Source organism: Hemitrygon akajei, chromosome 10 (assembly GCF_048418815.1).
Source record: "Hemitrygon akajei chromosome 10, sHemAka1.3, whole genome shotgun sequence".
Taxonomy (NCBI): Eukaryota; Metazoa; Chordata; class Chondrichthyes; order Myliobatiformes; family Dasyatidae; genus Hemitrygon; species Hemitrygon akajei.
The window spans coordinates 137,760,160-137,781,446 of NC_133133.1; the positions used below are offsets into that span (position 1 = coordinate 137,760,160).

General features: G+C 41.3%; 1 protein-coding gene across 4 annotated transcripts in view; it reads left to right on the plus strand.

Annotated features, from left to right (window-relative positions):
* The window catches only part of LOC140734715 (metabotropic glutamate receptor 8), a 402,709-nt gene that overhangs the window by 341,455 nt on the left and 39,967 nt on the right, over nt 1–21,287 (plus strand). For all 4 annotated transcript variants that reach the window (XR_012100592.1, XM_073059083.1, XM_073059085.1 and 1 more), the window contains one exon: nt 4,237–5,172. Coding sequence is in view for 3 of the 4 variants with exons in the window: in XM_073059083.1 (XP_072915184.1) it covers nt 4,237–5,172 (936 nt within the window). In the remaining variant the exon portion in view is untranslated. The remainder of the gene's footprint in view (nt 1–4,236; nt 5,173–21,287) is intronic.

Consider the following 21,287-nt stretch of genomic DNA (forward strand, 5'->3'; position numbering starts at 1 on the left):
TTTCCTATTAGGGAATGAGACAGGGCACATGACAGAAATTTGTGTAGAGGAACATTTTACACTAGTTATCATAATTCCATTAGTTTCAAGATAATTATGGAGAAGGATAGGTCTGGACCCAGGGTTGAGATTTTAAAGTTTGACAGTTTCAGGAAGGATCTGGTAAGTGAGAATTGGGACAGGTTGTTTTCTAGCAAAGATGTACTTGGTTAAGTGGAAAGCCTTCAAAAGTGAAATTTTGAGAGAGCAAAATTTGTATGTTTCTCACGGATAACAGGTTTAGGGACCCTTGGTTTTTGAAAGATATCGAGACCCTGGTTAAGAAGAAGAAGGAAGTGCATAGCAAATATTGACAGGAAGGAGCAAAGGATTTATTTCAATAGGTACATTTAATGTCAGAGAAATGTGCACAACATACATCCTGAAATTATTTCCTTCGCAAACATCCACAAAAACAGAGGAGAGCCCCAAAGAATGAAAGACAGTTAAAATGTTAGAACCCCAAAGTCCCCCCACTCCAACCCACCTGCTCCATTGGATTTGTGGGAGAATCCAGAGAGTGGTAGTAGATGGTTGCCTCTCTCTGACTGGAAGCCTTGACTAGTGGTGTGTTACATGGAATAGTGCTGATTCCATTGCTATAAGAAATGCAAGACAACACTAAAGAAGGAAATCAGCAGAGCTAACAGAAGAAATGAGGTTGCTCTAGCAGACAAGTGATGGAGAATCCCAGGAGCTTCTACAGATATATTAAGAGCAAAGGAGAGCAAGGGATGAAATGGATCCTCTGGAATATCAGAGTGGTCATCTATTCATGGAGCTGAAAGAGATGGAGAACATCTTAAATGGATTTTTTGCATCTGTTTTACTTGGTAGATGGGCACAGAGTCTATAGAGGTGAGGCAAAGCAGAAGTCACGTTATAGACTATATACAGACTACTGAGGAGGGGTAGTCTTGAGGCAAATTAGAGTGGATAAATCCAGAGCCTGACAAGATGAGGTGTTCCCTCAGCCCCTGTAGGAGGCTAGTTTAGAAACTGCAGGGACCCTAGCAGTGATACTTAAAAGATTCTTAGCCACGAGTGAATGCCAGAGGATTGGAGGATAGCTAATGTTGTTCCATTCTTTTAGAAAGGCTCGAAGTATTAACCAGGTCATTATAGGCCAGTGAGCTTGTCATCAGTAGTGGTTAAGTTATTGGAAATTATTCTAAGGGATTGGATATATAAGTGTTTGGTTAGACAGGGACAGATTGTGGATAGTTCATATGGCTTTGTGCATGTTAGGTTATGTCTAACCAATTTTACAGAGTCCTCCGAGGAGGTTACCAGAGAAGTTGATGGAGGTAAGGCAGTGGATGTGGTCTACGTAGATTTTAGCAAGGTCTTTGACAAGGTCCTGCCAGGGATGTTGTTCAGGAAGGTTCAGTCACTTGGCATTCAAGATGAGATTGGATTAGACATTGGATTCACAGGAGAGTCCAGAGAGTGGTAGTGGAGGGTTGTCTCTCTGACTGGAGGCCCATGACTAGTGGTGTGTCACATGGAATAGTGCTGGTTCCGTTATTATTTGCCATCTATATCAATGATTTGGATGATGCTGTGGTAAAATGGATCAGCAAACTTATGGATGACACCAAGATTGAGGGTGTAGTGGACATTGCTGAAGACTGTCAGAGCTTACAGCGGGATATGGACCAGCAGGAAAAATGGGTTGAAAAGTGACAGATAGAACTAAATACAGACAAGTGTGAGGTGTTGCACTTTGGGAGAACAAACCAGGGTAGGACTTACAGATGAGTGGTAGGGCACTGAGGGGTGCAGTAGAAAAGAGGGAACTGAGAATACAGGACTGTAATTCCTTGAAAGTGGCGTCACAGGGAGATAGAGTGATAGAAAACTTTTGGCACAATGCCCTTTATAAATCAAGATATTGAGTACAGGAGTTGGGATGTTACGTTGAAGTTGCATAAGATATTGAGCAGGCCTAATTTTGAGTATTGTGTGCAGTTTTGGTCACCTACCTTCAGCAAAGATGCCAGTAAGATTGAAAGAGTGCAGAGAAAATTTACAAGGTTGTTGCTGGGGCTTGAAGTCCTGAATTATAGGGAAAAGTTGAATAGGTTAAGACTTTATTCCCTAGAGAGTGGAAGAATGAGGGGAGATTTGACAGAGATGTACAAAATTATGAGGGTTATAGATAGGGTAAATACAAGCAGGCGTTTTCCACTGAGGTTGCATGAGACTTGTACTAGAAGTCAGGTTAAGGGTGAAAGTTGCAATATTTATTGGCAACATGAGGGAGAACAACTTCTCTCCGAGCATGGTGAGAACGTGGAACTGCCAGTAGAAGTGGTGGGTGTGGCTTTAGTTTCAACATTTAAGAGAAATTTGGATAGATATATAGATGGGAGGGGTATGCAGAGCTGTGCTCCAGGTGCAGGTTGATGGAACTAGGCAGATTAATAGTTCAGCATGGACTAGATGGGCTGAAGGGCCTGTTTCTGTGCTGTAATATTCTAGGACTCTATGAATCTATAAGGTTGTGGGGATCTGGGTAAACCAATATTCTTTGTTATGATAAAGTATCAGTTCTGATGCGGGACTAGATGCACATGTGGACTGCAATCGATGAAGAATGTGAGGCTTCCTGGCATAATGTAAACCATTTGGGTTTTATATCAGTTAAATTGCTTTAAATTGAAGGTCATGTGTTGTTTCTCCAGAACAATAGTAGAAAAATGCTCTGGAAATGTTACCTTTCGGAGGAAACATTAAATGGAGTGTAATTTTGCAAAGATTATTTAATCTCTGGTACCCTGATCCATTTGTATCCCTGGATGAATATTTCTAAATTGAGATTGTTTGCTTCAGTTGCTGTTTGTGCGAGCATGCTACACAAAATGTGGCTGCTCTCTTTCCTATATTAGCACACTAATTTCCTTTCAGAAGAATTTCATTGGTTATAGAGTGCTTTGGGTAATCATTGTATTTTGATCTGATGTATAAGGGGGCTGTTTTCACCCATTGCATCCACGCTGGCTCACAAAGCAGTTCCATTCCCCTCTAACTTTCCCTGCAACCTACTCTGTTTACATTACCGACACCTCCCCCCCACCCCCCCCAGATTCTACCACTCAGCTACACACCAGAGGCCATTTACCAACCTGCGTATTGCTGTGATGTGGGAGGTAACCAGGGCTGCACTGGGAAGTCTACGCAGTCACAGAGTGAGCATACAAACTTTGAGTCAGGCAGCACCACAACTAGGTATTAAACCTGGCTTGTAGGCAACAGAGGTAGGTACAGAGGAGATGTCAGGGGTAAGTTTTTAAAGCAGAGAGTGGTGAGTGCATGGAATGGGCTGCCGGCGGTGGAGGCGGAAACGACAGGGTCTTTTAAGAGACTCCTGGATGGCTACATGGAGCTTAGAAAAATAGAGGGCTATAGGTAAGCCGAGGTAGTTCTAAGGTAAGGACATGTTTGGCACAGCTTTGTGAGCTGAAGGGCCTGTATTGTGCTGTAGGTTTTCCATGTTTCTAACTCGACTGATTGTGCTGGCTGTGCCAACAGGAATGATCTGAAAGGGATGTGTAAGGTATAACGTAGCTGCTTTGCTCATGAATCAATGGAGTGCTTGAGAAGCAGAGTCCTGCCTGCCATCCCATTCACTGTGACTTAGTGTCTACAAACCTGGCTACACCTCCTCCACCAGGTGGATCTCCCCATGCAGTGATCAGGCAAAGAATCTTTCCAGCGATCTGCTTGTGCTTAGACTATTACACTTGCTAATCCTTGCTATTTACAATGTTGAAGCAGGTACAATAACATTATTTAAGAGGCACTTGGACTGTTTAGAGCAGGGTTCCCAACCTTATTTATGCCATGGACCAATACCATTAAGCAAGGGGTCTATGGACCCCAGTGGGGACCCCCTGGTTTAGAGGACACTAGCTGAAATGGTTATTGTGGACAAGTTGGCCCAGAAATTCCATTTCTACATTGAATTACCCTATGAGTCACAAAATATTTCAAATTGCACTATCTTTGGTTAATCACCCATTAATGGATGGTTTTTTTTCTGCCATGATTTAATATGAACATTTCTTTCAGTGATTAATGTGCCACCGATTATGTAAGAAAGCTATTTCAGTTTCTTAAAACGTTACTGTACAACCTGCCGTAGCCTTTTATGTAGCAAACGGTAGGTGACTTGGTGACTGATCATTTTTTCAGGTGAAGGACATGCAGTGGGGCAGCGGAGGACTCGCCATTCCACAGTCAGTCTGCAGCCAGCCATGTAAGGCCGGTGAGAGGAAGAAGACGGTGAAGGGCGTGCCATGCTGCTGGCACTGCGAGCGCTGTGAGGGCTACCAGTACCAGATCGATGAATCAACCTGTCAGATGTGTCCGTTCAACAGGAAGCCCAACGCAAATGGCACAGACTGTCAGCTTATCCCCATAATCAAGCTAGAGTGGCACTCTCCTTGGGCAATTGTACCTGTCTTCATTGCTATGCTGGGAATCATAGCCACCACGTTTGTCATAACAACCTTTATTCGTTATAACGACACACCGATAGTGAGGGCATCTGGCAGGGAGCTAAGCTATGTCTTGCTGACTGGGATATTCTTGTGCTATGCTGTAACCTTCCTAATGATTGCAACTCCTGACATAGTGCTCTGTTCCTTCCGGCGAATCTTCTTAGGGCTGGGTATGTGCATTAGCTATGCAGCCCTGCTCACCAAGACTAACAGAATTCACAGAATATTTGAGCAAGGTAAGACATCTGTCTCTGCTCCCAAGTTTATCAGCCCGGCTTCCCAGCTGGTAATCACTTTTAGCCTCATCTCTCTGCAGCTCCTGGGAGTCTTTATCTGGTTTGCTGTTGATCCTCCGCATACCATTGTAGACTATGGGGAGCAGCGAACAGTTGACCCAGAAAATGCCAGGGGCGTTCTCAAGTGTGACATTTCTGACCTTTCTCTCATCTGTTCTCTGGGATACAGCATTCTGCTGATGGTCACGTGTACTGTGTATGCAATTAAAACCAGAGGGGTTCCAGAGACCTTCAACGAAGCCAAACCCATTGGGTTTACCATGTACACCACCTGCATAATTTGGTTAGCTTTTATTCCAATATTTTTTGGCACAGCCCAGTCCGCAGAAAGGGTAAGTGGTTTAATACTTTGATGGCCTTCCATTATTGCATGGTATCAATGTTTCTCATTGAATGTCTGTTTTAACTCATCTACATGTATTTGTTTTAATCTCTCATTGCTAAATGAACATTAGTAATGCTCTAAAAACTCTTTTTGAAAGAATAATGTATTATCTGTTTTCTGGTGGAAGCTCTATCCATTTGTACCTTCTGCAGATGCCATCCATAAGGTACATCAATTCACCTTAAATGGGTCTATAATAGTCTTCTAGCTCAAGATGGCTATACAATCCAAAACCAAAATAAGAAGTGAACATATCACCAAAGAAGATGGACAAAATGTAGCATCTAGTACTGATGCATTGTATCAAGCATCAATTGCACTCAGTTTTGAATGTTCAGTTGCATTGATGTCATTAATATCACGGTGAACACTTCTCATACCTACTTAGAGTTATCAGCTACCAATGAGCTAATGAAGAATGGGGCTGTTGCCGGGAGCTCCGTTGTATCTCAGTGGTTTGAGTAAGCTTATTGATGCTGATTCTTTCCTTACTCCATCGATTGCTGAGAGCACACGACTATGACATCAGTAGCACCTTTGCTTTTTGATCTTGTTGCGCTTTTGAACATTCAGTGGCAAACGAGGTGTGATCAAGGCATGAGCAAATTATTAAATGCACGGTTGCGCAGTTTCTTTGGTGTTCCAGTTGTGACACCGTGTACCAACGTTCAATCCCTGTTACCAAATAACTTTCCACAGTACTAAGGTGGGAATGATGCTAGTTTGGTGTGTTTTAGCAGACATGCCCTTGTGACTCTCCCACCATAGATTTCTGAGCTCATTTCAGTACATCAGAAACTGGAACAGTGCCTGTGCTCTGAGCGAGCAAGAAAACAGAATCTGGACAATCGTGATCCATTTTCATCTCCATGGTGCAGAACTTCACAACGGAGGTTAAAATGGTGAAAGCACACGTTCAAGTCTGGTAAGCAGAATGTCATTGATGGTAAATGTAAAGCCAAAAGCTAAAGAGTGACCTAATGAGGCCCTGAATATTATGTATTTAAAATTCAAGAATCTAGATTGTTTACACAATTAATGTAAACATAAAACCAATCCTATAAAACACAATGTGTCATCCATAGACTGATTGTATGTACATCAAGTTACACTAGGTGATGTTAATGTAGTGGTGGTGGGGTTTGTTAATGAGTGGAGGTGCTGCTCTGCCTGATGGCTTGGTGGAAGTAACTGGTTGTGAGTCCAGTGGTCCTGGTATGGATGCTGCATAGCTTTCTCCGTGATGGGAGTGAGACAAACAGTCCATAAGTAGAGTGGATGAAATCCCTTATGATATTGCTGACCTTTTTTCAGCACCCTTCTGTAAACGTGTCCTCGATGGCATCTAGATGGCTAATTATGGAAGATTCCAAAATCGTTATCCAGTAAGGAGATACTGTGATTTCAGGAAAAACTAAACCAGCAGTTGCCTCAACACATGTCAGTGGCAATAAACCTTATTCTGATTTGGACTCAGTATCAAATGGCATGGTTAAGGTGAATAGCATGGACTTGTTTGAGGAGGAGCTAATTAAGAACACATGGGAAAAAGAAGTAGAGAGATATGGGATGAGTGAGGAGTGGAAGAGGTATGCGGAGTATTAGCAGCAGCATTGAATAAAGATGAAATAAATATTTGATTACTGCTTAAATTTCAATGTGATTATGCAACAGAGCAAACTGAACATAGTCTTGAAATTTTCAAAAGTAATTTTTATTCCACGTGAGTTATTGTAAAGAATCACTCATGCACTAAAGACTGCATTAATACAAGTTCCATAATATTCCTTGTATTTGATTGTACTATAGTAAAAAAGCCAGCATTACTTTGATCTTTCAACATACAGTACTGTGCAAGAGTCTTGGGCACATATATATAACTAGGCTGTCTAAGCCTCTTGCACTGTACTGTAGTAATTTTATGTATTGCACAGTACTGCTGCTGCAAAAAATCCAATTTCATGACATATGTGAGTGATGATAAACATGGTTCTGATATGGGTCTCTATTGTGGACTGAGAGTGAGAAGGGGACAGAGAGTGGGGAAATCATGGTTTGGAAAAGGAGAATGGAGAGAGGAGAGAGTGGAAAGTGTCAGAGAGACATTCTATAATGAATAAACCAACTGTTTGGAATCAAGTTACCTTGCCTGGTGTCTCAGGGCTGGATATGTCTGCACCTGCGCCACACCCCTCCCACGGCACTCCACCCTTGCCATTCCAACGTCCTTTGCTCCCGCCAGATTTACAAACTCGCTCTCTACCCCTCGTTGACAAATACAGTACAGTGCAAAAGTCTTCAGCACTCTAGCTATGTACTGTATATGTGTCTAAGACTTTTGCACAGTGCTGTATTTATTAATAGTTGCAAGCAGAAATGTGTACACATTAGGGAACATCAAACGCTGGGATAAGTATAAAGGGGTGTGACTGAAAACCAACCGTGAAATCTCAACCAACCTTTCATTTAAGTATTAAGTAAAAAAAGAGTTGTGTTGGAATGGACAATCTGACAGAAAAACTATTCAAAGAATCAAAAGCAGTGTATCCATACATTGTGCAGCATTTTTCATAACCTTGGGATGCTTGTCACTGTCAACTGCCAAACTGTCAAAGCATTCATAACCAAATATATATTTCTAAAGTGCAGCGGCTAACATAATGCAAAAATTGTAGCAGCAAATTTGTGCACAAAATCCTGCAGACTGCAATGAGGTGAAGACCAGGATTTAATTGGTGTCAATTATTCATCAGGAGAGCTCCCCTGAAGAGGTGTGTGTAGTGTAAGCCTCCGTTAGTCTCGATAGACCATGGATTTGCACCTTGGAAAGTTTCCAGGGCGCAAAAGCCCTGGGCAAGGTTTTTTTTTATGGAAGACCATAAAATGGCAGTTGCCCAAGCTGCAAGTCTCCCCTCTCCATGTCACCAAAGGTATCTGAAGAGGTAAGCTACCTGAAAGGCTGCACTTTCACACCTTTCCTTGGTAATGAAGAGTCAGTTTGGGTTTATTGATTAAATGGATGAATTGATATTTTGTTAGGTTTGTCGGTTGAATACTGTTGAAGACATTACCAAAGTATAACAAAATACAGTTGGATATACCTTTCTGTAAAACTGCTGATGAATGATTAGTTTCAGATCTGCTATACAAAAAGACCAATTGAAATTGTGTTGGAGGAAGACTATGTGCTAACGTAAGAGGTTTGGGCTGAGGATTGAAAGAATTACTGCTGTATGTTGCCATCTAAGTAATGAGTGAATTGGATTAATTGTAAGCATAATTTTCTTCATTTGTTAAGTCTAAGGTTTTAGACTGAACAGTTCTAGAGAAATAAAAGCAGAAATGCTGGAAATGCTGAGCAGGTCAGGCAATAATTATGGAAAAAGAAACAGATAACATTTCAGGCCTGTAATACTTATACTAAAACTGAGATGAAAGATCTGAAAAAAGGTCGTAGCCTTGAATTGTTAACTCTAATTCTATTTAAACAGATGCTGCCTGACCTGCTGAGTATTTTTAGCATTATCTGTTTTTACTTCAGATTTGCAAATTCTACAGCTTTTAACTTAAAGTTTGAGGGGAAATGGTGTTGATGTGTGAAGAACAAAATTTTGGCTGAAGTGTAGGTCTTGTTGCATTTGAATTTCTGCATAAGATGAGGATGCAGGCTACAGCTGTTATTTGACAATGGGCTGGATATCAGTATAGCAGAAGATGGTAAACCTTTGGAATTCTTTATCCGGGATAATTGTAAACCAGCAGTTGTTGTATTCCTTCAGACCTGCTGGCCAGATTTCTGGATATTAAGGGAATCAATGGATATGGAGATTGTACTGGGAAGTGGAGTTGAGGGAAAAGTTCAGGCATGTTCTCAATGGCAGACAGAATATATTCAAATAACCACTTGGCCTATTCATAATTATATTTCATTGTTTTGGTAGCTCTTTGTACCAGAGCAACAAAATGTAACAGTAAAGAGTTGTGAGGCAATAGCAAATCACAGTCCACCAGCAATGTGTCTTACTTCCAATACCAATGCAATCAACCCTTGCATTAATTTCCACTTCCCTACATCGGCCATTTATCTCTCTGAGGTAGGTCCAGCTGGATAGCCAGTACTTACTAATATAGAGGAGAGTTGCTTTATAGTCATTACCAATAGAAGGTACATACAGAGTACTCACAAAGAAAAGAGATTTCTTTTGATATAAAGCTTCATCATTTCCAGTTTACCCCAACTTATTTTACATCTCCTATAACAAATCAAGAAAGATATTAGTAAATAATTGATTGACAAAACAGACTTGAGAAATGTCGTTGGGTGATTTTTACTGGAGTTTCAACAATTTCTCACTTTAATTTGAGTAATGACCATCATTCTTTTCCTCACAATAACTTTCCTTTAAACACCTGTACCACATTTGAAGCAGATATTATAATTCAAAGCAGGTTCTTATTATTTATATCTTGGTATGAATTGGGCTTGGACAATTAAGTTTCTCTTTTCTGTAACCATGGGAATGATCTTAACGGGTTAGTTTCAATTTCATGTGACCTCCTCATATTCTGAGACTCATTCATTATTTGAACTGGGAGGAGTTTTGCTTGTAGTTGTTATCGGAGTGTTGCTGGTACCTTACAGTTAACCCACAGATGGCTGAAGCAGTATCACGAGCAAACGTTTGAGAGAGCAGAGATACCCTGATGAAATAACCCGCCACATGCAACATAATTTGGAGATGAGAGAAGTTTGATATTCATAGAGAGAATTCAGATAATCTGAGCGTGGTGAAAGTCAATGCCTTGCAGAGTTACAAACTGTTATAAATAATTATAGAGAGCTGGGGTATAATTATTAGAGAATTCAGTGATGTTAAAGGGCATACCTTTGGTTCCCTAATTATTAAAGGGCAGATAATCTGTGGTAACTGGGAGTCATTGTACATGGCAGAGGGTTACATGAAATCAGTACAAATGTTAGCTTAATCAGACATTTAATATAATGTATGAGATGTCCAGCTTGATGTTTTCCACCTGAGCAACACAGTGGAGCAGCCTATAGTGCTGTTGAAACACAGTCTAGTGACCTGTGTTCAACCTGACCTTGGCATTGCCACATTCTCTGTGTGAACATGCATGATTCCCCCAAACGCTCCAGTTGTTCTCCTAGATCCAAAAAATATGCTTGTAGGTTAATTGCAGATGATACATTGCCTGTCATGTGGACGGGAGGCAGAAGAATTGAGGGATTTGATGGTCAAGGGAGAGTATAGGTTACTCCAAAATAAAAGATGGAATGGGATAGATGGGAACGTTCTGTAATCCAACATAGATATGATGGGCTGAATGGCCCCTCCCATTCCATGACATTAGAGATTATGAAACTGGGCATATTTCAGCAGAGGGTATTGATGACTCTTCAGATCACATTTTAATAATGGCTCAATATTTATTTGGAATGTAGGACTTAATTATTCTATCCCTGAGACATTTTATCTATATACCATAAGAAAAGTAAACGCTTGCTCTGTCTTTAGGAGTGATGGGTGGAGCTGAAAAAAATTGCTGAATAGTATGCCACAGTGGAAGACCATTTAGACCATTCTAAATGGGTCTCTGAAAGAGTCAACGCCTAGTCCTGCTGTCCAGCTGTTTGCCCCATGGTCCGGCTTTTTGTTCATGTAATAAGGCCCAATAAAGTTTGTACCTAGGTTCAAAATTCATGTGCTTTTATCCCTCAAAACCTTATTTCTGACAGGAGGATTTACATTCATTTCCCCTATATGCAGTGTGAGTTCCCGTTCGTGCTTGTGTATGTTCCCATGTTCCTAAAAAGAAGTGTGGCGATGAGCTTGCGCTAATTGTCAGGAGAATGTTTGCTTTCCTTGTACTTTGGCACTTTGATTATCATTTGAATTGTTAGTGGTGAGGTATGGTAAAAGTTTGATACAATGACATGTGCATCCACTGTGGATGATGCATATGCAATTACATCTTTTGGCTCAAACTGATGGGAATTGCTGAAAGATTTCAAATAATCAGGCACACATTAAACCTATCCAACCTTGAAGTTATGGAAAAAGAATAGAGAGCAGTCTTGGCTGAGTCGTTAAGGCAGCTGTTTTATCAATAGTGTGAATGCCTGACTGATTGAGTTGATTGAGGTGTGATAGTTGTCCATATTTACATCGTAAACACCAACAAACACTTTTTATTTGTTTCAGATTATTATCGTTGCTATTGTAACAGGGTGAGAACCCATGATTCAGATAAGTCAACTGCAGTTTGTTTTACTGACCTTCAATACCATCCTGACACACAATGCCACATTCAATGGGAGAGGGTTATTGAAAAAAAGTGTGAGGTGGCAAAGAGCAGGAGAAATAAAGTCCAGAATGTAAATGTGAACATATCTCTTGTGGACTGTTTCAAATTTTATTAACCCAACATCACTGATTTACACAGGACTAAAAATGCCAAATAAATTTCTGCCTTAGAGTTATAAAGTTAATAACTCAAACAGGACCAATCTGAGCCCCACCTGACATCAAAAGTTATATTTTTTCCAAATGAGCATTGGTCTAAATAAAACTAGCCCAAAAATGCTATTCATTTGCCATAACACAAAGCAAATTACCCTAACCTGGATAAAATCCTGAATCAGGTCACCAGAGCATGGTATGGTGTGACCTATCATATAGCCAAATGCTCTAACGGAATATTCTATCATTAATATATAATTAGGTTTCCTGAGGCTCTCTTCTGAGGTACAAAGGTTCAGATTGACTGAGAGAAACAAAATGGAAAGTGATTAACTTGGCCGCAAGGCCCATATTTTAGGTAAAGTAAACCTCTTAAACTATAAACTGGTATCTCAGTGCTTTGTGTATCATTTTATTATGAAGTATGCTTATAAAGGGGGTTGCTATCTGCCTTAATATCAGGGGTAATCACAGCCACCTCAGCTCTGGCTTCCAGCTCTTTGGTCCATATCTGGACTAAGGCACAATGAGGTCTGGAATTCAATAGTCCTGGTGAATGGGATCTCAGAAAGCTGATTCAGTCTTGATATACAGCACCACCGTGGAATAGATATAGGTTGAAGATACGGGTTCAAAACAGCTGGCCTGGAAGGAGACCATGCCTCTGTGTGCTACTCGGATGCACTGGGGTTGGTGGCTTAGAGTTGGCGCAAAGGTGGCGTGCAGTGAAAACGTGAGTGAATCAAAGTACATGTTTCTTTTGCAATCGCAAGACTCTGCTGGACATTGATTGCTGCAGGCCTGCTTCTCTTGTTTGGTGGGGAGACAGGTGGCGAGGCAGTAGTGTTGCCTCAGTTGTAGCTAGGACCAGGCCTCTATCTTGGGCTTTCGTTGTACCATGGTGTTGGGGCTCAGTTGAGATGTCCTCTCTCAACAGTGCTGCCCTCTAGTGGAAATATAGGCTGGACTGCCAGGAAACATCAATTTGTGGGACTTGTTGCCTAGGAACCTGGTCTAAAAATTTGTTTTCTTACGTGACTATGTTTTTTTTTCTCCTTTCTCGTTCTTTTGAATGTATGTTTTTGCACTTTAGCCCCAGGGAAATGCTGTCTCATTCAGCTGTATCCTTGTATGGTTTGAATGACAATTAAACTTGATTTGATTTTTGAAAGGTGACATAGTTAAGGTTTCTAAATGCTGAAGAGTTGAAGTTGTAAATGGTTGTGGCCAGAACAAAGGGACATAATATTGAGATTGGGGTGAGAGCACTGAGGAATGAAATTAGGAAATCATTAGGAATTTGGTACCTTCTTCCTCAAAAGTGATAAAAATGCAGAATTACTTGAAATTTTGAGTACTTGAGATAGAACCTCTGCTGGAGAAAAAAAATCAAGGAAGGCGAAACAAAGGAAGGTAAATTAAGTCAGTCTAACCACAGTCTGAATGAACACAGAACAACCTCCATTTTTGTAATTAGGTTCCTAAAGACCAGCTTTAAGATTGGAGCACAGAGGTGATTTCAAAGTATTGATCTTCCGTGAAGCTTAGGCCATTGATGACCTCCCGTCTCCGTCATCCAAAGTCGATGGTCTGGTTGGAGTTAATCATAGTTTCTGTGGTCCATTGTATCCACTATACAGGCATCTGGCCTATACAGCTTCACTGGAGTCCTGCTGGTCAGCATTACCCGTTTCCACCTCTGATGGCAAGGACGCTGAGCTGGACTTTCAGAGCCATGAAATTAATAGATATTATAAATTTCCTGGGGTTTGAATATGAAGGGGTATTATCATTTGGCAGAAAATTATCCACTAATTCATTCATTTGGAATCAAATCGCACACAACACTATTAGAAGTACCCACCATCAGTTTTACTTCACACTTAATGAAAATGTGTTAGATGGGCTCTTTATCACTATGTTCTTTATTCAATGCTGTTCCATTTCCTGTGCGTTTGTTTTCAGTATTTTGCAAATGGAAGGTAACTGTTCAGCAGGACAGAGGGGGCCAGGAAACTTCAATTAGTTGTTGCTTTTGGCCAATAAGTTTATTGCAGGGTCATAGTTACAAGATTAAGGGGTGGTCCTTCAAAACTGCAGGAACTTCTCACACACTTTGGCTAATCTCTGCAGTTCTCTATCCTAGAGGATTGTGGAGACTAATAATAGCAGCATTTAAGGAAAATATAGGTATATTTTTAAAAGATCAGGAAATTGAAAGCTATGTAGAACTGGCACAAAAGAGGCCGTCAACCATGACCATATTCAATGATAGAGGAGGCTTGAGGGGCCGGATGGCTTACTGCTGCTTTATTTTCTTTTGTTCTTATGTTCCTTAATGATGCAACAGAGTATTCAAGGGTCTAGGCAAGGAATGACATATTGGTGAATCAAAATATTAAGGGTCTTTTTCTAGGTCTGAGAGAATGGTTGGAGTTTCGTGACTTGGCACTGTTAAAGCACATAACAAAAGCAAATGACAAAGTGGCTTCTCTTGATGGAGGAGCATCTAACAGATGAACTGTAATAGTTCAATGTTTTTCCATAGCCTCCAGTATCCTGCTTTTCTAATACTACGTAATTGTTTCTGTGCCTTGCTCCAAATTTGCAAACAAACTCAGTAAACACTGAATTGTGCAATGTTGTGTTTAGATACTTAAACACTGACTTTGGGGCTTTAGGTTCTTGGCAGAGCATTTTGATTGAAAGGCAGTCTGGGATGTAATTGGCATTGTGACCATGGTTTTAATCAAACGTTCTTACTAGCCCAAACCTACTATTCTGACAGTGCTGTGAAAAAAACAAACCTGAATTTAACGTATCTTTTGTTTTACACAGATCGTTACACTGTCAACATGTGTCTTTAGGGCCAGTTCTTCTGTTCCCACTGCAGGTTAGAGAGAAGTGCAGTGATAGAGAAGACCCTTTAGGGTGGGGGCAAAAGGTTTGTGTGGGTGCTGGGTAAGGCAGAGTGGGTGAAGTGCAAAAGGAAAGGAAACTACATTTATGTATGGACTAAGGAAGTGTTCTTAAATGTGTTCATGTTTAAACCAAAGGGAAATCTTTTTCATCATCTGTGAGCATATATATTGATTGGTCTTGTATGTCATGTGGTATACTATTGATCCGAGGTTTTCAGATATAAACAGGAGTATGTCTTAACAGGATAACAAACTGAAGGTATTTATCATATTTTTTGTTGTATTAACCTGGGTGTTCCCAACCTGGGGTCCACAGACCCCTCACTTAATGGTAAGGCTCCATGGCATAAGAAAAGGTTGGGAACCAAAGATCAATTAACTTAATTTCTTCCATTAAAGTGTGTTCAATATGTACATTCATTTCACAAACTGCTGTGGTTTGGAATGGAAAGTGGAAACACTGAACATCTAACTCTGCTGAGTTAGTGGCAGTAGGCATGAACTCTGAAATGAATGGCTACATGTCACATCCTGCTGCTGTCCTAACTCACAGGTTGGGCTGTGTCGCCCTGCTTCATTTTGGGTTACTGATTTAGTGCTTTCTTCCACATAGATAGAAAGCTTCACCTCTGCATGACCGATCAGTCAGAGGCTTAGATGAGTATTGATTTGAATTTGCCAGACTAAGTAAGCAAATTGGAGTGACAGGAAACCCCGGGGCATGAAATATTTTATAATGACAAGGAGCTAAGTAGAGTTTTGCAAGACAAGGTGAGCAAAGTTGGAACACTTGCTGAGTTAAGTTCTTGCATTGTTACACAGAAGAATGTACACAATTGGATTACTTTTTTCCCTAGTGTTTTTGGTGACAAGCAGTTTGTAGAGTAGAGTTGGCCATTCGGCTACTTGAGCGTGTTCCACCATTCAATACGATTTGATCTGTATCTTAAATCTATTTCCTACCCTGATTTCATAACCAGTGATAGAAACATAGAGTACAGGAACTAACCTTTTGGCCCAATTAAACAGGGTTGGCCATCAACCGCCTGTTTACACTAATCTCAGTTTATTCTCTCCACATTCCCACCAAGTTTCGCCGACACACCTGGTTTGACTTCTTCATATCTCCTCATGAAATAGACAGGTCACTCACTCCATCAGATCTGTGACAAAATTCAGAGCTGCCCTATCAGTCCTCTTACCCAGTAACTTATTATGTCTTACAGGCCCATCCATTCCACCCGGAATGCACCCACCACTCAACTATGGGTAGATTACAGAAGCCAATTACTTTAGCAACCAGCATGTCATAGAGTCATACAGCAAGCAAACATACAGCAAATTCATGCCGACCAGCAAGTACTGAATTAAACTAATTCAACATTAAACACATTTTGTATTTTCCCCACATTCCCATCATCTCCCCCAGACTCTACCACTCACCTACACACTAGGGGCAGTTGACAGTGGCCAACTTCCCTACCAATCTGCACACCTTCGGGATATGAAGGATGCCAGAGCACCTGAACAAAGTTTACATCATCAAAGGGGAGCATGGAAACTCCATACAGATAATACCTGAGGTCAGGATTGAACCCAGATTGCTGGGGCATCTGTGGTGTCACATGCATGGTGACACAGGTTGAAATACAGCTTGGACTCGGTCAGCTCTAATTTATCACAACTGAGCTCAATAAGTGAATAAAAGTGCTTAAGACATCATCATCTCAATAGATAGGTGCTGGTATTCATACTATAGAGTAAGGCAGTAGCTGCCATTAATTTTCATTATGAAATTGTCAGTTTGATATTGACTGAAGTTGAATTGCCCATTGGCACATTGACCTCTAAAGAGGAGGCTTTGTCTACTGGCAAATGAGATTTCTATGAAATTTAAGTATAGTGATTTTAATTATTTGAGGCAGGATTAATCAGGAAGCTCTTTCTAATAACTTCAATCCTTTATGGACTTTTGATGACTCCAAGACAATCTGTGAAATCATACCATCCATTTAGCTCTCCTTAGCACTTAACCTACATTATTATTACGATTGCTGGTGCTGCTTCTTTATTCTAACCTCTTGTCCTGGCTTTTCCTGGGATTGCTATGCTGAAGTTTTTTTTAGGCACATATATCTCATTCACTCTCTGCGTATGACCCAGGCCAACCTTTACTCTGGTTGCAGCATAATGCCTACTCTTGGCTCCTTTCATTCACTTGCTACATGGTCAAAATCTCTTTGTACACAGATTGTAGGATTATTGGAATTACACCAAATATTCCTTCTGCCTTTTCCAGCAATCTGCACTAGATGCAAGAATACTAATAGGATATTTTGGAACATTCATATTTACATATGTTGTATCCTCTAGTTTCTAGAAGGTGCTGCGCTACCTAGCTAAGTCCTTGGCTCTCCATGGCAACCTCTCTGACACACTTAGATTTTGCCTCTATTTGTATCTTCCAGCTGTTAGTTTTCCTGCAGTACAGTAAATGGTTAAGTCAATCCTGTTGGCAGATTTTTTCTCAAAGTTTTCTCATGTTCTTTCACAAGGAGCAGAGGATACCAGCATGCTATATACTTAGACATGATTTTTAACCATCAATCGCTGATGAGCATGCAGTGTCTTCCCTGACATAACAGCATGAAGTGATGCAGTGGCCTCTCCAGCTCCCAATAATGGTGCAAGCTTTAAATTCTTAGATAGTGTTTCAAAGTTTCAAGTCAGGGACCTCAGTCATCTAAAGCTCTGCTAATACATTGCTACTGAACACTGTTAGACAAAATTAAATTTAATCCACAGACAGCAGGGTTTATAGCAGTTCTTAACAGAATAGGGATTCTACGGACAAGAGCCCCAGCAAAGGTTACCTGGTGTAAGCCGCTCAGCTGAGAAAGTGACAGATACAGGCAGTGTGAGAGAAAGCAAGAAAGCTGGGGTACTAGTGAGGCTGAGAGCTAACCCAACCACGCCAGCGGTACCATCAGCTTTGCTGGCCAACATCCGCTTGCTTGATAATAAAATTGACTTAGAATGAATCTTTGGCTGTCTGTCGATTTTCGATGATGACTGAGGCCTGGGCAAGGTTGTATGGAAGACCTGCAGTTGCCCGTGCTGCAAGTCTCCCCTCTTCACGCCACCGATGTTGTCCAAGGGAAGGGCATTAGGACCCATATAGCTTGGTACTGGTGCCATCGCAGAACAACGTGTGGTTGTGCCTTGCTCAAGGACGCAACATATTGTCTTAGCTAAGGCTCGAACTAGCGACGTTCAGATCACTAGACCAATGCCTTAACCACTTGGCCACGTGCCCTACTGAGAATGAATGCATAGAGAGAGATGAGAAACTGCTGCATTCTGGTTTTCATGAAAATGTGGTTAAACAACAACATGCTCGATTCAGTTTTTTAACTCAACTCTGTGACTCTGTTCCATGCAGAGAGGAACCCTCTATCGGGGAAACCCAAAGGAGGTGAAATCTGTGTGTACATTAACAAAGTTAAGTTGGTGCAGTCACTTTTTGGGGAAATTAATCCATCTTACAATTAAATAGTGACCTCATTACCTGCTCAGGGAGTTTAACATTGTGTTTATCACTGCAGTCTACATCAGCTGAGTGCGAAGACCAAGGATGCCATGGGAGAGCTTTACACTGTCATCAGCTCTCTACAAAACAAGCATCCAGATGGTTTCTTCCTAATTGCAGGAGACTGCAATCATGTTAACCTGCAGGACGTTTTATCCAAATTCCACCAACACATCACCGTGGCCATGAGGGGAACAAACAGATGGAACCTTGTTTATACAAACAAAGCTCTGGAAAAACCTCACCTTTGGCATTGTTGTGAGACTATAAGACCATAAGAGAATGAGGCCATTTGGCCCATCAAGTCTGCTCTGTCATTTCATCATGGCTGATCCATTTTCCCTCTCGACCCCAATCTCTTGCCTTCTCCCCATATCCCTTCATGGCCTGGCCAATCGAGAATCTATCAATCTCTGCCTTAAGTATACATAAAGACTTGGCTTCCAAAGCTGCCTGTGGCAAAGGATTCCACAGATTCACCACTCTCTGGCAAAAGAAATTTCCCTTCATCTCCATTCTAAAAGGAGCCTGTGTCCTCTGGACTTATACTCTCCCATCATAGGAAACATCCTTTCCACACCCACTCTATCAATGCCTTTCACCATCTGATAGGTATCAATCAGGTCACCACTCATTCTTCTGAATTTTAGTGGACACAGGCCCCAAACCGTCAGATGCTCTTTGTATGACATGCCATTCAATGCTAGTAATATTTTTGTGAACCTCCTTTGAACCCTCTCCAGTTTCAGCCCATCCTTTCTAAGACAGAGGACCCAAAACTGCTCACAATGCTCCAAGTGAGGCTTCACCATTGCTCTTTTGCCATGCATTTTCTATCTCCCATCGTAATTCACAGACCACATCCTTACTACTTACTGTTTTGGGGTTCTGTGTATAACTCCTATCAGGGTCTTTTTACCCATGCAATGATTCAATACCTTCCAACCCTATGCGACCTCTTTCTACTGATTTGATGCAATTTTTTACCAACAGAGCTATGCCACCGCTCTGCCTGCCTGCCTGCCCTTTCGATACAATGTGTATCCTTGCTATGTTTTGTACCTCCAGAAATTAATTGAAAAAATGTTTGTGTAATTCTATGCTCCAAGAACATAGAATTTTGGTCGCACACGCACCAACAGCAACATTGAGGAGAGTACTCTGCAGTTCTGAAAAATAAGCCAAGCTATTGGACAAGACCAATGTAGTTTGCAAAATCCAATGCGAGGACTGTTATGCTGGCCAGACTGGGAGAAAGCTATCCACAAGGATCCATGAACATCAACTGGTTGTTAAGCGGCATGACCAACTCTCCCTAGTCTCTATGGTGACGGAACATTTGCAAATGGATTGCCAAGGTCAGAGAACAACTCAACCCCACAGTATACGATATAAAACAATCGCAACATCCACAGCAAGATAAATTTTTATGCCTAAAGACTTAATCACTTTGAAGGATTTCTTAGTCTTGTGGGATAACATCTTTCCTAATAAGGGTTAGTCACTCTGCTTGGCAGGTGAGACTTGTGGCTGTGATACAATCTTAGCTTCTAGGACCTCATTCATGATGGTTGTAGGAGTTGACTCTGGGACTGCAGGAAGTGGTACTGATAGCTCTGGACACCTTTCTTCTCTAACAATTGGCTCTACTCTCCTCAACTGATCAATGTGTCATCTCCAGTTGACACCAGATGCAATCGGCAATGTGTAGGAGAGTAGTCCAGTCCTGCCTTAATATTTCTAGGTACCCATATTGATAATTTCTGTAGCCCCTCGATAGGACTGCTTTGTCAGGAGTGAAACATTGAAGTTCCTTGCTTGAGGAGTTCTCAGCTGTTTGTCCCCCATACTCCTTCTGAGAATGGATTTGAGGAGATCCATGCATGAGCGCAAGGGATGATCAAGAAACAGCACAGCTAGTGAGTTGTTGGTTGTGGAGTGTGCTGCATTGTGAATGCAAGGAGCAAATCAAGTGCTTCTGATTCAGTGCCAGTGTAGTGTGTTCTGCTGAAATTGCTTGCAGTGTGTTCTTTAGACTATGGACAAACCTTTACAGAAAGCCATTTGTATCTGGATGGTATGGTTCAGTGTAATATGTCTTGTTCCATTCATTTTCAGGAATGAGGGAAGCTGTTCTGCACCAAACTATGGTCCATTGTCACTGACTAAATATCTTGATACACCAGTCCTTGCAGAAGCTTCTCAACACATCAACACAAAACTTCTGGCCACTTTGTAGTTACACCCATTACTACCAAGAATGTTGTGTATTGAACCATATGACAAAATCCACATGAGTCCTCTGCCAGGGCAATGCAGGCTATTTCCAGGGATGGAGAGGTGTTGCTCTTGGCATCTTCTGGACACATTGACATCCCAAACAGGTCATGGCAAGCTGTTTGATCCATCCCAGGCCACCAGACAAAGCTTCCATTTTGCCCACACTGAGGTGACTGGCATGTTGCTCTTCCAGTTCTTCCGTTTTCAGCTTGGATGATAGAACAATTCTAAATCCTCACATAAGGCAACCCTCATCAAGGGCAAATTCATCCCAGCGCTGGTAAAAGTGGTGGAGCTGGAGTTTCTGCTGTGCTTTCCATGTTGACTTGAGATGGTATGGGGTCTTCTCTCGTTTCCTTTTTGAATCATCTCTGCCATAATAGGGAGACTTTCAATTTGCATTGAGGAGAATAGGTCAAGAAGAGTGCTCTCTTTTGTTAATTTATAGGTATTTCCTTTCCCAAGGGTAAATGGGACAATCCATCAGCATTTCCATGAGCAGCTGTCCTTTTGAATTCGATCTTGTAATTGTGTCCTCCAAGAAACAGAGCCCATCTCTGCGTTCATGCTGCTGCTGTGAGTGGAACACCTTGTGTGCATTGAAAATGGACACAAACAGTTGATGAGGGTAAGCTCTCTCCCACACAGGTACTGGTTGAAATGTTTTAGACCCCAAACCAGACTCAAGACCTCTCTGTCAATCTGTGCATGATTTTTATCTGCAGTGGTCAGGGAACATGATTCAAAGGCTATGGGGTGTTCACATCCATCAGTCATAAAATGTGACATG